This window comes from Lemur catta, chromosome 15, assembly GCF_020740605.2.
Source record: "Lemur catta isolate mLemCat1 chromosome 15, mLemCat1.pri, whole genome shotgun sequence".
NCBI classification, from domain to species: domain Eukaryota; kingdom Metazoa; phylum Chordata; class Mammalia; order Primates; family Lemuridae; genus Lemur; species Lemur catta.
In genome coordinates, this window is record NC_059142.1 from 40,008,603 (window position 1) to 40,024,028 (window position 15,426).

The 15,426-nt window shown below is 49.0% G+C and overlaps 2 protein-coding genes across 4 annotated transcripts; both read left to right on the forward strand.

Moving 5' to 3' along the window:
• The first annotated feature begins 2,748 nt into the window (after nucleotides 1-2,748).
• On the forward strand, nucleotides 2,749-6,009 carry RPL27 (ribosomal protein L27). Of its 2 annotated transcripts, none has more exons than XM_045526640.1 (5): nucleotides 2,749-2,856; nucleotides 3,132-3,214; nucleotides 4,180-4,349; nucleotides 5,445-5,555; nucleotides 5,668-6,009. In XM_045526640.1, exons 2-5 carry the CDS (start codon nucleotides 3,134-3,136, stop codon nucleotides 5,714-5,716), a joined length of 411 nt encoding a protein of 136 aa, XP_045382596.1. In that variant the 5' UTR covers nucleotides 2,749-2,856; nucleotides 3,132-3,133; the 3' UTR covers nucleotides 5,717-6,009. The 2 variants fall into 2 exon arrangements, with proteins under 2 accessions (XP_045382596.1, XP_045382597.1); XM_045526641.1 differs by lacking the exon at nucleotides 2,749-2,856 and adding an exon at nucleotides 2,873-2,933.
• A 1,421-nt stretch (nucleotides 6,010-7,430) lies between these two features.
• On the forward strand, nucleotides 7,431-15,403 carry IFI35 (interferon induced protein 35). 2 transcript variants are annotated; one of them, XM_045526643.1, is made up of 7 exons: nucleotides 7,431-7,654; nucleotides 13,641-13,739; nucleotides 14,006-14,153; nucleotides 14,224-14,330; nucleotides 14,429-14,615; nucleotides 14,715-14,821; nucleotides 15,024-15,403. In XM_045526643.1, exons 1-7 carry the CDS (start codon nucleotides 7,634-7,636, stop codon nucleotides 15,219-15,221), a joined length of 867 nt encoding a protein of 288 aa, XP_045382599.1. In that variant the 5' UTR covers nucleotides 7,431-7,633; the 3' UTR covers nucleotides 15,222-15,403. The 2 variants fall into 2 exon arrangements, with proteins under 2 accessions (XP_045382599.1, XP_045382600.1); XM_045526644.1 differs by having other exon boundaries at nucleotides 15,036-15,403.
• Nucleotides 15,404-15,426: the final 23 nt, after the last annotated feature.

The following is a 15,426-nucleotide window of genomic DNA, read 5'->3' on the forward strand; positions in this document are numbered from 1 at the left end:
ACCTCATTGTATCATGCTGTTTCTAGATCTTTTGTTCCTCTCTCTTTATCCACCCCCTCATTTCACCCTCACTTTGGGGAGGAGAAAGTATTTTCCACACAACTGTGAGAAATTTCAGGTGCCAAAGGACTAGGCTGCAAGGAGATGGGCAGACAGCCATGGCTCTGCCAAGTTCTTCATAAAATCTAAAGGTTTGTATCGATTGCAACAACCCCACCAGCATCCCAGCAGTCAGATATCTGCTAGGCACTGGTATCATCTGCATATAACTGAGAACAGAGCTTTCTTCTTGGCTTGGAGTAAGACAGGACAAGGGAGGAGAGGAGGGCCAGTCAACCCAGATCTAAGGATATGCAAGAATGGAATGGAAATGAGCCCACAAATATGTATCCAATGAAAGTGCAAGGTTTGTTGTTGTATAAGTATAATCTGCAGAGTAGTGTTAAAGATTTTTAAGGTGCTCTGTAATCATTCATTCATTATTAAGCACCTACCAGCTACCTGGGCCAGGCTAGAAGCTGAGCAAAGAGATAAGTAAAACCTCCTTGCCCTCAAGGAGCACTAGATCTAGCAAAGGAGATACCAAACCAGTAGGAAATTTGGGCAGTTTGTTAAAATACACATTAGTGGGGCCTAAGAATTCGCATTTTCTTTTATAAATTTTATTTTATTTACTTTTTTTTGAGACAGAGTCTCACTCTGTGGCCCTGAGTAGAGTGCCGTGGCGTTAGCCTAGCTCACAGCAACCTCAAACTCCTGGGCTCAAGCAATCCTCCTGCCTCAGTCTCCTGAGTAGTTGGGACTACAGGCACAGGACCCCCAGTTAATTTTTCTATTTTTAGTAGAGACCAGGGTCTTACTCTTGCTCAGGCTGGTCTCAAAACTGCTGAGCTCAAGTGATCCTCCTGCCTCAGCCTCCGAGAGTGCTAGGATTATAGGCATGAGCCACTGCACCTGGCCAGAATTTGTATTTCTAACAAGTTCCCAGGTTTATGGTAATACTGCTGGTCTGGGGACCACAGTTTGAGAACCACTGAGATATGTTCTGTAATAAAAGTAAATACAGATTGGATTGCTGAGGAAGCACAGAGAAAGATTAATTCTGCTTGGGAAAATTCTGGAATAGCCTTGAAGAGTGGATAGGATTTGCATAGGATTTTGCCTGGCTATGTGGAGAGGACGAAAAAGACAAGAAACGTCCTGAATAAAGACACTAGAGAGAGAAAAAAAAAAAAAAGACCCTAGGGCTCAGAAGAGGTTGGGTCTTTGAGGAGTATGTTAGCTGGCTAGAGTCCAGGGGTTATATGAAGGGGGGGGGGGTTGTGGGAACTTATGCTGGTCTCGGGTTGGAGATGCTTCTTTAATCAGCATCCAAGCAATTCTGCCCTCTACTCCCCCCCCACGAAAGTTGGAGGAGGGACTGGAGAAAAGAAAGATCTGGCCAGGCCCAGTGGCTCACGCCAGTAGTCCCAGCTACTTGGGAAGCTGAGGCAGGAGGATGGCTTGAGCCCAGGAGTTCGAGGTTGCTGTGAGCTATGATGACACCACTGCACTCTAGCCCAGGCAACAGAGCAAGACCCTGTCTCAAAAAATATATATACACATATATATGTATATATATGTGTGTGTGTATATATATACACACATACATATATGAGGGAAAAAAATGTAATGGCATCCTAAGGACTGCGGGAAAAATTGCATCCCTGGAGAGCCTCAAAAGAGAACTGATGAAACCCTGCTTGTTCCCACAACTTGCCTAAGACAAATCCTGTAAGTTCAGATGAGCAAAAACTGTGAGTTTCTCTTCCCCTTACACTTGGAAAACAACTAAGTTACCATCTGAAACCACTATTCTGGTGAGTGATGGGAAATAAATCAGTTCAAGAGCCGAGTAGACTTGGTTCAGCTCTAGCCTTGACTCCCATTTATGCCACTAATTAGCATAAACCTCAGGTAATTTATCCTCTCTGAATCACAATTTCCTCATGTCAAAATGGGAGAAAAATGCCCAAGATACAGAGTTGTGAGGCTTAAACAGGCTGTCGACTTATATAAAGTGCCTAGATCTCGCTTGGGGCAGAGGAGGTGCTTAGTATGTTGACACGGTAAACTGGGTAAACTGTGGGCTCAGGAGTTGGACTGCTTCAGTCTGAGTCTCAGCCACCACTTACTGTGGACTTGGGGCAAATTAATCTCTCTGAACCACAGTCTCTTCAACTGTAGAATGGAGATAATAATAGTACCCATCTCCTAGTGTTATTATGAGAACCAAATCAGATAATGTACATAAATAGACCGACTCGGCCTCATTAACCTCCCTCAAGCTTATTCTTATTGGTAATGTCTATGACACACCACTAGACTCTGAATGTTGGGGGCAAACACCCTTGTTTGAGCTTTGTCTCTCCCTTCTCCAGCCGAACAATGCACACAGTAGGCACCAATAAACGTCCTATTTCGTTCCCTGCGCCTTCCAAGACAAAAAAGTAATTTCAGACTATGAGTCCCTCCCAGCGCTAGACAGACGAACTACAACCAAGCCGCGCGGCTGAGTCTACGGGATGCGCGCGCACGCCGCCGCTGCTCCGCCTTCCACTCGGCAGAGACGAGACTCCTTTGCTCTTGTCTGCTGCTGGAGCTGCCAATAAAGTTTGATTCAAATGAATGAGCTGCCAGGCCCTGCCTGACCCTCATGAACTTCTTTCGCCCGCTACACAGATTCTCAGCGCCACCCAGGGAGCGCGGCGAGGCCTGCGGGGCGGGACCGGAAGTGAGATCACCCCTCCCCGGGGTGAAAGGTTAACGGAAGTGTCCGTTCTTCCTTTCTGCTCTAGGCCCTGCTGGTTGTCGTCGGTGAGTAGAAGCTTGGGCTCAGTCTTCCAATCCGACGCCATCCGCGTTCTGGGGGTCGAGGGCCAGGGCGGCGCCGGGTGCGTTCTGTTCCTGGGTCTCTGGCGGCTCCGTAGGCGATCTTGTCCTGCGAGCAGAGCCCGCGGGCGGCCTGGGCCAAGACGGCAGTGAGCACAGTCTGAAGTTCTGGGCCCAAGCCCCGGGCTTGCGGGCAGGAGTCGGCTCAGGGGTTCTTTGACTTCGCAGATTTCTAAGCAGCCCATTTTTGCTTTCTGCAGAAATGGGCAAGTTCATGAAACCCGGGAAGGTGGTGCTGGTCCTGGCTGGACGCTACTCTGGACGGAAAGCCGTCATCGTGAAGGTACCAGCCTCGCGGGCCTCTACGCCCTGGCGTCCCGGGACCGGGCTGCGGAGGGCGGACAGGCTTGGAATTCAAGACCTACTTCTGGGGCAGTAGCAGCTGAGCACGGTGGGGGGAATAGTGAATGCACTCATGCATTAGGGCTTTTGAGAGAGGAAGACGCAAAGTAAAAACAAATGTGAATTGGACACCTAACGCATAACGCGTTCTCCACCTGAAAGGCTTTAATAGTAATAGTGGCCAGCATTCATTGAACGCTTGCTCCGTGCCCACCGCTGCCTTCCAGGTGGTGGTGTTTGCAACCCTTGTAGTAGCCACAGGGGAGAGGTTCCTTTCCCCTGCCGAGGTTTAGAAGTGTCCAATGATTTACGTGACGTCAAACAGGTAGTAGTTATTGCAGCTGGGATTCTTTAAGAAGAGAAATTGCTTTTAGTCAAATGGTCACTTACATTCTAAGGCTTTACTACTTGCCTCCTACCTACGTTTTTGGAGCCTCTTGCGAGATATCGCCAGACTCTGGCCACATATACTAGTGGATTTTACTGTTGTGGGGACATGGGAGTATCCTTCCTTCCCCTTTTCCCACCTACCTGAGAGACTAGCCTCTGGAGATAGGCCGCAGTTGGAGTCCGGGATCTGCCCTTTACTAAAACTGTAGTCATAGAGGACGTTAGTAAAGTCCTGACAACAGAACGTGGCACAAAGCAAGCACTCCATGGTGTTAACTGTTCTTACTTTTAAATCGCTTACCTCTAATAAGCCTTTCCAGAGTCTTCCTAGTGGAAATAAACACTGTCCGGTTAACTCTTTGGGCATCTAGCATAGCATTGTGATTTTTCTCTGTTTACAGTGGTGGGTCTCAGTGACCCTGGGGGTGGGGGTATTTTTTCTATAAATGCGCTATGCTAGCACAGAGCCTAAACAGGCCCTCGGTGAGTAACAAGTCTTAATTGTTGCCCATTTAGAACATTGATGATGGCACTTCAGACCGTCCCTACAGCCATGCTCTGGTGGCTGGAATTGACCGCTATCCCCGCAAAGTGACAGCTGCCATGGGCAAGAAGAAGATCGCCAAGCGATCAAAGATCAAGTCTTTTGTAAAAGTTTATAACTACAATCACCTCATGCCCACAAGGTGAGCATTTCAAGAACTGGGATTTTTTTTATTTCTTCTCTCTGCCCTGATGAACAAGGACAAAATCTCACAGCCATTCCAGTCCCGGGAAGGGAGTCATTTCCAGTTTGTCACTCTTCAACTTGTAAAGTGGCCATGGTTTCTAGTCTTCCTCTTTCATCCATATTGGAGCCCTGATCCTGTTGTCTTGTGTTCCCTGACTTAGCCATGCAGTACTGAAAAATCTCTTCAAAGCTTGTCCTTTATCTGTTTCTTTCTTCACCTGAAAAAAATCCTCTTGAGTGTTGCATAGATTGCTATATAGTCTTTCGAAAATGGTTGGTAGTCCAGGCACTGGCTGCTCACACCTGTAATCCTAGCACTTTGGGAGGCTGAGCAAGAATGAGACCCCATATGTACAAAAAATAGAAAAAAATGAGCCAGGTGTGCTTGTGTGGACCTGGAGCCTGAGGCAGGAGGATCCCTTGAGCCCAGGAGTTGGAGGTTGCAGTGAGCTATGATGACATCACTGCCCTCTAGCCCCAGCAACAAGTTGGTGAGAGTGAAAGCAAGCCTTCCCCCAGTTAATCTTGAGAGTCCAAATAATAATTGCCAGAAACCAGCAGCATGTACCTTAAAGTTTGCTGCTGGGACTGCACATTTACTCTTGGTTTGCTGATCTTAAAAGGGCAAAGCTGTTTTCTGCGGTGCTGGGATGCTGTGAGGTTGAGGCAACTAGCTGCCCAGCTGTTTTCTGTTCTTATGAGACTGGCTGCATTGGCAGAACTTGAACTTAACACTGAGTAAATGGCTCCAAGTAGTAGAAAGCTAGGCAACTACTGTGATGGAAGTAGAGAAGGACTGATGTGATGATTCTTAGCTAGAAAAATAGAGTAGCCGTGGGAAATTGATGATGAAGTGTGAAATTTTTTGGTGACTTGAATCCATGTAAACGAGTGTTAAAAAAAAGTGTGGATTTCCAAAGAATGTCATCATTATACAGCTTTTGGTAATTATTCCTAACGAGTCAGGCTTGACTCCCCAGTGTCCCGGGAGGACTTGGGATTAGCCCTGGCAGTACAGGGGCTAATCCTGCCTCTCCACTATGGTCCCCAGGTACTCTGTGGATATACCCTTGGACAAAACTGTTGTCAACAAGGATGTCTTCAGAGACCCTGCTCTTAAACGCAAGGCCCGACGGGAGGCCAAGGTCAAGTTTGAAGAGAGGTAAGTAGGCTTTGGCAGCGGATATTCGGGTACAGTGTCACTATTCCCCATGAAAAGACTTTTGTCTTCCTGTTCCTCTCCTCATTGGTGTCTTTTTTTCTTCCCCTTCTAGGTACAAGACGGGCAAGAATAAGTGGTTCTTCCAGAAGCTGCGGTTTTAAGTGTTTTTGTTGCGGTCATTAAAAATATTTTTAAAAAAAAAAGAAACCCTTGTGTCTGCCTGCTGCATGTATTTTCAGACTGGGAAAGGGAGAACATTCGAAGCATTCAAAGGATAAGAGATTACTACGTAGTGGACAAGAGGCTGTGGAGAAACTGGAAAGTTAAATCCAGTTGGGCACAGGGGCTTGTGCCTGTGATCCCAGTTGCTAGGGAGACCAAGGCCACCGTGGACAACATAGCAAGACCCCATCTCTAAAAAGAAAAAATTAAATCTGCCTTTGTGAGAATTGCACTACTTCTGTCCTTTGCCTGATAATCCTTTAATGCTCTGGCTGTGCCTGGTGGGTAAAGGGTGACATACAGTGCCCAAAGCGCTGGTAGGTGAGGTAATTCTTCCCTGTGCAGAATTATTTAGCCTCTCTGGCTTCTACCCATTACATGTCAGGAGAACCTGAGCTGTGCCCTGCCCCTATCCCTTCCCCCTTAAGATAACCAAAAGCCCCTGAGTGGGGACCAGGTACTTCGGACTGAGAGCCACTAACTGAGGGGCTCAAGCCTTAGATCAGGTGGAGTTCACCTGGGTGGTTAAACCACAGATTGCCAAAGTCCCCTCAGACTGATTTAGTGAGTCTGTTTCTAGCAAGTTTTCAGGGAAACTTGCCCTAGAAACCACACTAGAGAAATACTCTGAGTAGTCAGGGTGGATGCCAGTGATGAAGGCCTGAGCCCAGAGCAGCCCTTTGGTAGGACAAGGAGGAGCTTCCCAAACTGGCACTGGTTTATTCCACTGTTGTGTAGTGCAGGAAAGACAGCTGATCCATCAGTTTACCTCACTGGGTGCTTAACTGGCCCTGTTTTTCTGATGAAATCGGTTCTCCAGCTGAATTAAGTCACTAGGTGGAACTTGAATTCAAACAGGCCAATTTGTGAAGTCTTGCAATTGGCACCACACTTCCACCTGCAATAGGGGAGTGGCCAGGGGCTGGGAAACAAGGTGGGTAAGTGAAAGTATTGGGAAACAAATGTACTAGGCACCGTGCCTTACGTACTTTTTGACTTGAATCTTCTCACCCCTAAGTAATAATAGGCATCTATGTTGAGACACTCCTGTTTGAACTTGCCTACTGAGAGTCACAGAAATGGAACTGAATTTAAACCCTCCTTTGACTAAAGATTTTGCAAGTTCTTTCCACTCTACCTGGAGGCCTAAGTTCAAATAAATACTGTTCTACCAGGTTTGGATACATGCTTCTCCGCTTCCTAGCGCTGGGACCTCGGGCAAGTTTCTACATCTCTGTGCCTCAGATTCCTCATCTGTAAAATGGAAAAATAGAACCAACTTCCTGGGGGTTATTTTGAAGAGTTAATTCACGTAAAGCAGAATGGTGTTGGGCAGTTACAGCTCAATGCTGGCCACTATTACAGCTTCGTGAGTTTGTCTGTCCTGGTTGCGTTTCTCACTCAGCAATTACTCTTTCAGTGTGTGCATGTGCCCAACATCATTCTAGGTTCTAGGGAAATATCCGTTAACAAAGCAAGGGCCACCAACGAGCGTGTGCTGGGATTGCTCGTCCGGGAATGGCGATTGGGACCAGCGTTCAGTTTGCAGTTGCTTTCTGTGAGGAAGCTTCCCTTGAGGCCTCCTAGCTGGGTGGAGTCCTTGGAAGGCTCCTCCCAGGGCTGGGGAAGCCACAACTGGGGGCACGTGAGCACCAAAGGGGCAGGGATTTCACTAAAATGAAAGTGGAAGCAAAGAGCCTGCTTGCAGAAGCTTCGGAAGTATATTTCAGGCCCTGCTTGGGCTGGGGGAGACCAAAAGCCCGCAGAGGATAGAAGCAAGAGTTAAGCCGTGGTAGATTCTGCCACTGTGTGTGCAGCTCTGACGCCTCAGTTCTTGCCAAACACACCCCAGGCCCATGTCAGCAACGCTTGATGAGGTAAGTGGGGAGGAGGGAGATGGGAGTGGGGAGAAACAGAGGAGCACCTCTCTTGGCCAGGAACCTGCAGCTATCTCGGGGTCTAATGGTCAAGCCTCCCCCTGCCCATCTCTTAGACCTGCTGAAGGGCTGGGAAGAAACGCAGGGCTGGGATTACCTCTCCCCTATGGAGTTGGTTTCCTAACCCACTGCCTCGAAGAATTCTCTCATAACCAGTGCCGTAGGAGCCCATGAATTCCTATGTGCATTTTTCTGGAAGGAGAATCCATAGTTTCCATCAGATACTCAGGGTTATGTGACCCAGATAAGAATTGTTCTCATGGGTGGTATATCCTCATCCCCTGAGATCTTCCAAAACTGTCCCTTCCTGATAGTTACATCTCAACTCAACCTCGGGCCCTCTCCAGGTCCAGGAAGAGGTGTTCCTCCTCTGTCTGCTCTGGTCCACCCTGACTCCTGAATGCCCCTACCTGTGCTAGACTAAGCTCTGTGAGGACTAATGCCCTGTTCTCCCGGGTCATCATCCATCCGCCGTGCCTAGCCCAGTGTCTGGCATGCAGCAGGCACTGAGTCAACACTGTTAAATGAATGAATCTCGCCCTCTCTCCGGTTTTATCAGCTTTTCCCTTCCGGATACTACCCCTTCTGTTACAAATACATAGATCTCTCGCTTGGAAATTTTTCATTTGCCCCTCAAGTATAAGAAAGACCACAGGTTCTGGAGCCAGCTTGCCTGGTTTCAAATCCTGATCATGTTCCATTGTGTGGCCCCGGGCACATCATTAGCCTTTCTGAAGTTTACAGTCTAAGCTCTATTTCCTCATCTATAAGATGGGAGTGATATTAATACTTTCTCACAAGAATACCTACCTGTAAGAATTAAACTACAGGACTTATACTGCAAGAATTAAACAAGATACTCCATAAGTTAATACAGTAAAAACTCAGCCCACTGCCTAGCACATACTGAGCGCTCAACACAGTTTGTTATTGTTAATATTGTTATTGCCAACTTTTCAGAACCCCAGTTCCCCAGGACAATTGATCCACCCCCACTTCACTCCTATCTCTGCTAAAACTGCTTTCTTAAAGGACCTTTACATATCAAAAAGAAAGGAAGAAATGAAGAAAAGGGTGTTCAGAAAACTGTATTAATACTGTTCTTAATACAGCATTAAATTCATAATTGCCAGACAAGCTCTGTTAACATTTTGGTGTTTATCTTCCCAGAGTTTTAATGCATTTTTATGCGTTAATAATTATCCTTATCAATTAAAACTTTTAAAATCAACAGAATAGGGGCCAGGCATGGTGGCTCACTCCTAGTACTCTGGGAGACTGAGGCGGGAGGATCACTTGAGGCCAGGAGTTTGAGACCAACTTGAGCAAGACCAAGACCCCATCTCTACCAAAAAAAATAGAGCAAGACCCTGCCTCAAAAACAAAAATAAGAAACCACCAACAGAATAGGGATCATACATTATATATAGTTTTATATTTAGCTTTTTTGGCTTATTGTATTTTTCCATATTCTGCATTCTTCAATAATATGTCTTTTGATTGCTACCTAATATTTTATCATATTTATTTTGCTATTCCTCTGTCATTGGACATGTAAATTTCTTTTTTTTTTCCTGTTGTAAATAAAGCTACAACATTAATCCTTGTACGTGAATTTCTGATCATTTCCTCATGATGAGTAGAACTGGTTTTTTATTGCCAAATGCTAATACTTACCAAGTTGCTAAATCTCCGTGGTTACATCTCATTGCTTATCTTGGTTGGCCTGTCTGCAGCGTTTGGCTCAGCTGCGGGCACCTGCGTTCCCTCCAGGTTCGCTAGCCGCTCCTCTGCATTCTCCTCGGCCGGATCTTTGCTGTTTCCCTGACCTCTTAGTGTTGGATGCCACAGAAATCAGCCCTTAAACCTCTTCTTTGTCTATACACTCTTCCTTGTTCCTCTCATTTAGTTTTGTGACTTTAAATATCTTCTCTGCCAGGACAATTCCCAAATTTATATTCCCAGCCTAAATCTCCTCCCGGAATGCTAGATCTGTAGAGGCAACTGCCACAACACATTTGTACTAGGATTTCATAGAGGCACTTCATACCTATCATGTTCAAAATAAGCCCTTAATCTTCTGCCCCAAATCTCTTCCACGCAGTCTTCCCCGCTGCAGCAAATGGCTCTCCTTCCTTCCAGGTGCTCTGGCCAAAAAGCCTAGAGACATCCCAGACTCTGCTGTTTCTTCTACATCCTTCTCGCAATCCATCAGCAACTTCAATCAATCTAGACTCTGATGGCTCCTCACCACTTCCACTGCTGTTGTGGTCCAAACCACCACTGTCACTCACCAGATGCTGCAGTGGCCTCCTAAGTGCCTCCCTGCTTGTGCCCTTTCTCTACATCAGTTATTTACAGTACAGCCAAGTCATCCCTTTAAAATTCAAGTCTGCCTACAGCTTCCCACCTGTCTTCGAGTAAAAGGCCCTGCATGATCTAACCCCCGTGTCCTCTGTGACTTTATCTCCAGCCACTCTTCCCCCAGCCTCTGCTCCAACCGTGTTGGCCTCTTTGCTATTCCTCAACTGCACCTGACACTCCCACCACAGGGCATTTGCACTTGCTGTTCCCACTGCACAGGACTTTCTCCCAGATGTTCCTTCATTTCCTTCAAGTATGTGGTCAACTATCATCTCAGCAAGGCCTCCTCTGACCACCCCATTTAAAACTGTACCCCAATGCTCTCTGTCCTCCCTTCCCTGCTTTTTGTCCATAACGCTATCACTGACGTATTATAGATCTACTTATTCTGTTTACCGTCTGGCTCATCCTAAGACATGAGTTCCACAAGGAAGTTTTGTCTCTTTTGTTCACTGCTATGTCCCCAGAGCCTGGAATGGGGCCCAGCACGTGGCAGATGCTCACTAGCTAATCAAATGAGCCAGCGAGTAAGCCAGCAAGTGGCCTTCTCCCAACCCTCTTTTTCTTTCATCTGTTTCCTCTTTCCTCCTTTGTGTCTGAGACACTACCAATCCTGGCCGTGGCCCTGCCTATGTCTGGCCACGCCTTCCCTTTCTTCTCTGCCTTCCTTTGTCTCTCCTGACCCCTGGCTAGGTGTACTCGAAGACTACATTTCTTTTTTTTCTTGAGAGAAAGTCTCGCTCTGTTGCCCAGCCTGGAGTGCCCAAGTAGCTGGGACTACAGGTACACCACCATGCCTGGCCAATTTTTGTTTTTAATTATTTTTTGTAGAGGGTCTCCATATTGCCCAGGCTGGTCTAAAACTCTTGGCCTCAAACAGTCCTTCCACTTCAGCCTCCCAAAGTTCTGGGATTACAAGCACGAGCCACTCTACCTGGCATAGACTGTGTTCTTCTTAAGAAGGTCCTTTAAGAAAGAAGTTTCAGCTGGGTGCAGTGGCTCATGCCTGTAATCCTAGCACTTTGGGAGGCTGAGGCGGGAGGATTGCTTTGAGGTCAGGAGTTCGAGACCTGCCTGAGCAAGAGTGAGACTGCCACTCCCCCCTAACCCCAGCCTTCTACCTCTACAAAAATAGAAAGATTAGCCGGGCATAGTGGCTCACCTGTAGTCCCACCTACCTGGGAGGCTGAGGCAAGAGGATCCCTTGAGCCCAGGAGTTGTAGGTTGCAGTGAGCCATGATGACACCACCGCACTCTAACCAGGGTAACAGAGCGAGACTCTGTCTCAAAAAAAAAAAAAATAAGGAGTTGGGGACAGGAGGTGGCTTTTTGCCACTTGCGTGAGATGGAGTGTGACTATGCCTGGCACGTAGCAATAACCCCTGGCTCACTTCCCCTGCCTGCTGGGTCAGTGGCGTTATACCAGAGTCTGGGACACCCAGGTCTGACACCTTGGCCTTGTCTCAGATTTATTCCCTTCTATCTCCTTAATGCAAGACTCCGTGGACTCTTGAGGCTTTCCTTGTGACCTGCGCTCATCTGCATGTGTTCCTTCTGTGCCCACTGCCAGAAGCCTGGGTTAGCTCCTGTCAGGTCGGTCATAATTAGAGCCACAGAATCTGGGTTTGTTTTCCTGACTCCGAGGTTCCTGGTCTAGTTCATCCTGCCATCGCTGCCGGATGGAGCTCTTTTCAACACCACATCCATCACCTCACTCTTCCTGTCAGGAATCTTCACTAGCTCCCCATTTCCTACTGATATTGAATCTAAACTCCCATTTGAATAGTTCTTTAAGAAATTTTACTTATTAAGAATATTTTTTAAAATTGCCAATTACTAGATTTTCAAACACTGTATGATGAGATCAAGATTTAATGCAGAAGTGAAAAGAGTTCTGGACTAAGGACTGAATCCAGCCCACCAGCATATTTTATTTTAGAGACAGGGTCTTGCTGTGTTGCCCAGGCTGGACTGGAATTCCTGGGCTCAATCGATCCTCCTGCCTCAGCCTCCCAAGTCACTGGGATTACAGGCATGCGCCACCACACCTGACTTCATATATTTTTTTAATGGAGCCTTCTTTTTCAAATGAAAATCCAGATTCCTGATTTCCCTTAAAAATGGGAAGATATAGAATACTGGAAGCACATTTCCATGGGGAAAAACTCGGGTAGAGCTGAGAAGAGATCACTCACTTCAGCGGCGACATGCTCCCTCTAGTTGGTCAGCACCCCCACAACTCTCTATCACCTTACATGGCTCCCTTGATGCATGATGTCATCTAACTGGCCCTTAAAGGCCCTGAGTTTGCAATCTCGGATTTACAGAAATACAAATAATTAGGGACTCTTTTCACTATTCACAAACCAGCACGATTTGGTCAAGCTCTAGTTTTCCTCTGCTTAAAATAGAATGAACTCACCCTCAATTTCTTCAATCACTCTGTAACGTGCCCCTATCCTACCATTCATTCACTTCATTCATTCATTCAACACTCATTTACTGAACACCTGTCCTCTGTCAGGGATCTTGCTGGACGCAAGGGATACAGAGATGAACAGGACAGGGTGCCGACTTCCCATGTGAGCTCACACTTCTCGCAGCTCACCTTGTTTATCAGCTTCCTAACCACAGGGTGAACTCTGCCATGGGGTGGATATCTGCTCCCTCCCATAAACAAAGGTGCATTTATTCATTTCCCTGGTGTCACTTCCATGCCTATGATGTCAGCTGTCTCTCTGGACCCACTCCAGATCACACCCAGCCTGAAAGGCTGCTTGGTACAGTGGAAAGGGTGGCAGTCAAGGGACAAGCTAGAAGATGGGTGAACTACTTCCCACTCCGGGCTTGGTTTCTTTACTGTGAAGCATGGGTTAGCAAGGCGGGGCCTGGAGTCAGACTGCCCAGGGCCAAGTGACTGGACAGGTTGCTCAACCTCTCTGAGTTTTAGTTCCCTTCTGTAAACTAAGGATAAGAGGGCATCTGTCTCCTACGGCTGTTGTGAGGCTTGAGGGATACAGTCCACATGGAGGGCTCAGCTCAGTGCCTGGCACATAGAAGTACTTAATAAATGTTAGCTAAGGGTATCACTGTATGACATTGTGCAGCTCTAAGCCACTCTTCCTGGAGGCGTCCCTAGTTGTGTTGCCCCTCGGGACTGTCCCTCCCCCAGACTCCTGCTGCCGGTCAGTCACATGACCAGGCACTATCTGAGTACTGTCAGGCAGGCCTAAGGGCCGGGCCTTTATCTTCCACTGCCCTGTGTCAGTGTCCAGCACCCCGCAGCAGGGCCTCAGTCAATGGTGTTGAACTCTAAATCTGCCGCCATGAACCAGCCAGGGCAGCTGCTGCAGCTCCTGCCCCGCCGAGAGTGGCTGCGAGGAGTCCAGCCAAGCCCTGGGGGAGGGGGCCAGGACAGCCCAGCACGGTACAGGGGTCGGGTTGTTCTGGGCTGAGCATCAACTCTGCTTCTGGAGAGTCCAGAATAAGCCCCCTTGCCCTGGGCTCGTTCATCCTCCGGGAAGGCAGGTGGATACCCGGTTGTTCCCTTCTGCTCCAACAGGCCCTCCGCGCCCTGCAGGAGGAGCAGGCCAGACTAAAGATGAAGCTGCAGGAGCTGCAGCAGCTGAAGAGGGAGCTCAAGGACTCCCCGAGAAACAAGGTAAGGTGGGAGAGCAGGTGTGGTCTGGTAGAAAATGCTGGAGAGTTCTTAGTTTTACTCCTGGCCTACCACTTTCTTGCTGTGTGACTTCAAATGTGTTGCTTGAACTCTCATCCATCTATGAATCCCGCTTTCTCCCAGCAAATGTATTCGGCCCTGGCACTCGGCATCAGTCCAATGGAACTGGGAGCACCTTCCTGCAGGGAGGGAGTGGGGTACATGCCTACCCTTGAAGACTGTATCAGCCTCTCTTCCCCCACCTCCAGGTCCCGTTCTCAGTGCCTGAGATCCCCCTGGTATTCCGAGGAGACACTCAGCGGGGCAGGAAAGTGTCCCAGTCTTTGATTTCCAACTTGCGGATCTGCTGCCCTCTGCCTGGAGGCTCTGCTCTGGTCACCTTCGACGACCCCAAAGGTGAGTTCGGGAAGCCTCAGGAAGGAGGCGGGGAGGTTCCCCAGTACTGACCCTGTCCCCCCACCACCAGTGGCTGAGCGGGTGCTGCAACAAAAGGAGCATGTGATTGACATGGAGGAGTGCCGGCTGCGGGTGCAGGTCCAGCCCTTGGAGCTGCCCACGGTGACCACCATCCAGGTGACAGAATGGCAGGGTCCTGGGACAGGAAAGGGGTGCCATGTACCTGGGCACGGGGAATTGGGGCAGTGTCTGGGACCACCCCTTTCTCCCCCTAGGTGTCCAGCCAGATGAGTGGCCAGGGGGTGCTGATCAGTGGGTTTCCTGCCGGCCTCAGGCTGAGTGAGGAGGAGCTGCTGGACAAGCTGGAGATCTTCTTTGGCAAGACCAGGAACGGGGGTGGCGACGTGGAGACCCGGGAACTGCTGCAAGGGAGTGCCATGCTGGGCTTTGCTAAGGACGGGGGTAAGGGCCCTGCAGGGGAGACTGGGGTACAGGCTGCATGAGGCCGTGAGAGAGGAGAGGGCTTAACACTAAAGGTCCACCCCTCTCTGTTCCCCACAGTGGCCCAGCGCCTATGCCAGACTGGCCAGTTCAGAGTGCCACTGGGTGGGCAGCTGGTCCCTCTGACAGTCTCCCCCTATATGAGCGGGGACATCCAGAAGGCAGAGGTAAGTGGCTAAGTGGTGGGGTGAAGAATGGGAGCTGGGCCGGGTAACCCTTCTGTCTGCCAGACACTTGCCAGGGGCAGGATCAGAGCCCCCACAGCCCCCTGACCTATCTGCCACCAGCCCCTCAACCCCCGCGTCCCCGGGGAATTGCCTGCCCCCCTCAGCCCTGCCCCTTACTCCCACAAGCTTTGCCATCTCCTAGCTCCTTTTCCAGGTCAGATCCCGGCCAGTGTCCCGCTCAGTGCTGGTGCTCAACATTCCCGACGTCCTGGATGGCCCAGAGCTGCACGACATCCTAGAGATCCACTTCCAGAAGCCCACCCGTGGGGGCGGGGAGGTGGAGGCCCTGACAGTTGTGCCCCCGGGACAGCGGGGCGTGGCGGTCTTCACCTCCGAGTAGAGTTAGGGGACTGCCCTTCCCATCACTCCCACCCCTCCTCCAAGGTTCTCAAACGGGGCTGGGCTGGGGCGGGGCCCCCACGCAAGAGATGTTTATGTTCACCAACAGGGGGCAGGGGTCACACATTTCGAAACGCTGCCAAGAACAGTAAAAGCGCCTGCATGGCATGATGTTCTTCCTCATTTTGCTCCAGAAAGGAAACTTG

Coding starts and splice junctions, on each gene's coding strand:
- IFI35 (XM_045526643.1), top strand. CDS start 7,634: ATGTCAGCAACGCTTGATGAG. Junction 7,655..13,640: donor TGTCAGCAACGCTTGATGAG/GTAAGTGGGGAG, acceptor CTGCTCCAACAG/GCCCTCCGCGCCCTGCAGGA. Junction 14,616..14,714: donor GGGCTTTGCTAAGGACGGGG/GTAAGGGCCCTG, acceptor TGTTCCCCACAG/TGGCCCAGCGCCTATGCCAG.
- RPL27 (XM_045526640.1), top strand. CDS start 3,134: ATGGGCAAGTTCATGAAACCCGGGAAGGTGGTGCTGGTCCTGGCTGGA. Junction 4,350..5,444: donor AATCACCTCATGCCCACAAG/GTGAGCATTTCA, acceptor TATGGTCCCCAG/GTACTCTGTGGATATACCCT. Junction 5,556..5,667: donor AAGGTCAAGTTTGAAGAGAG/GTAAGTAGGCTT, acceptor TTCCCCTTCTAG/GTACAAGACGGGCAAGAATA.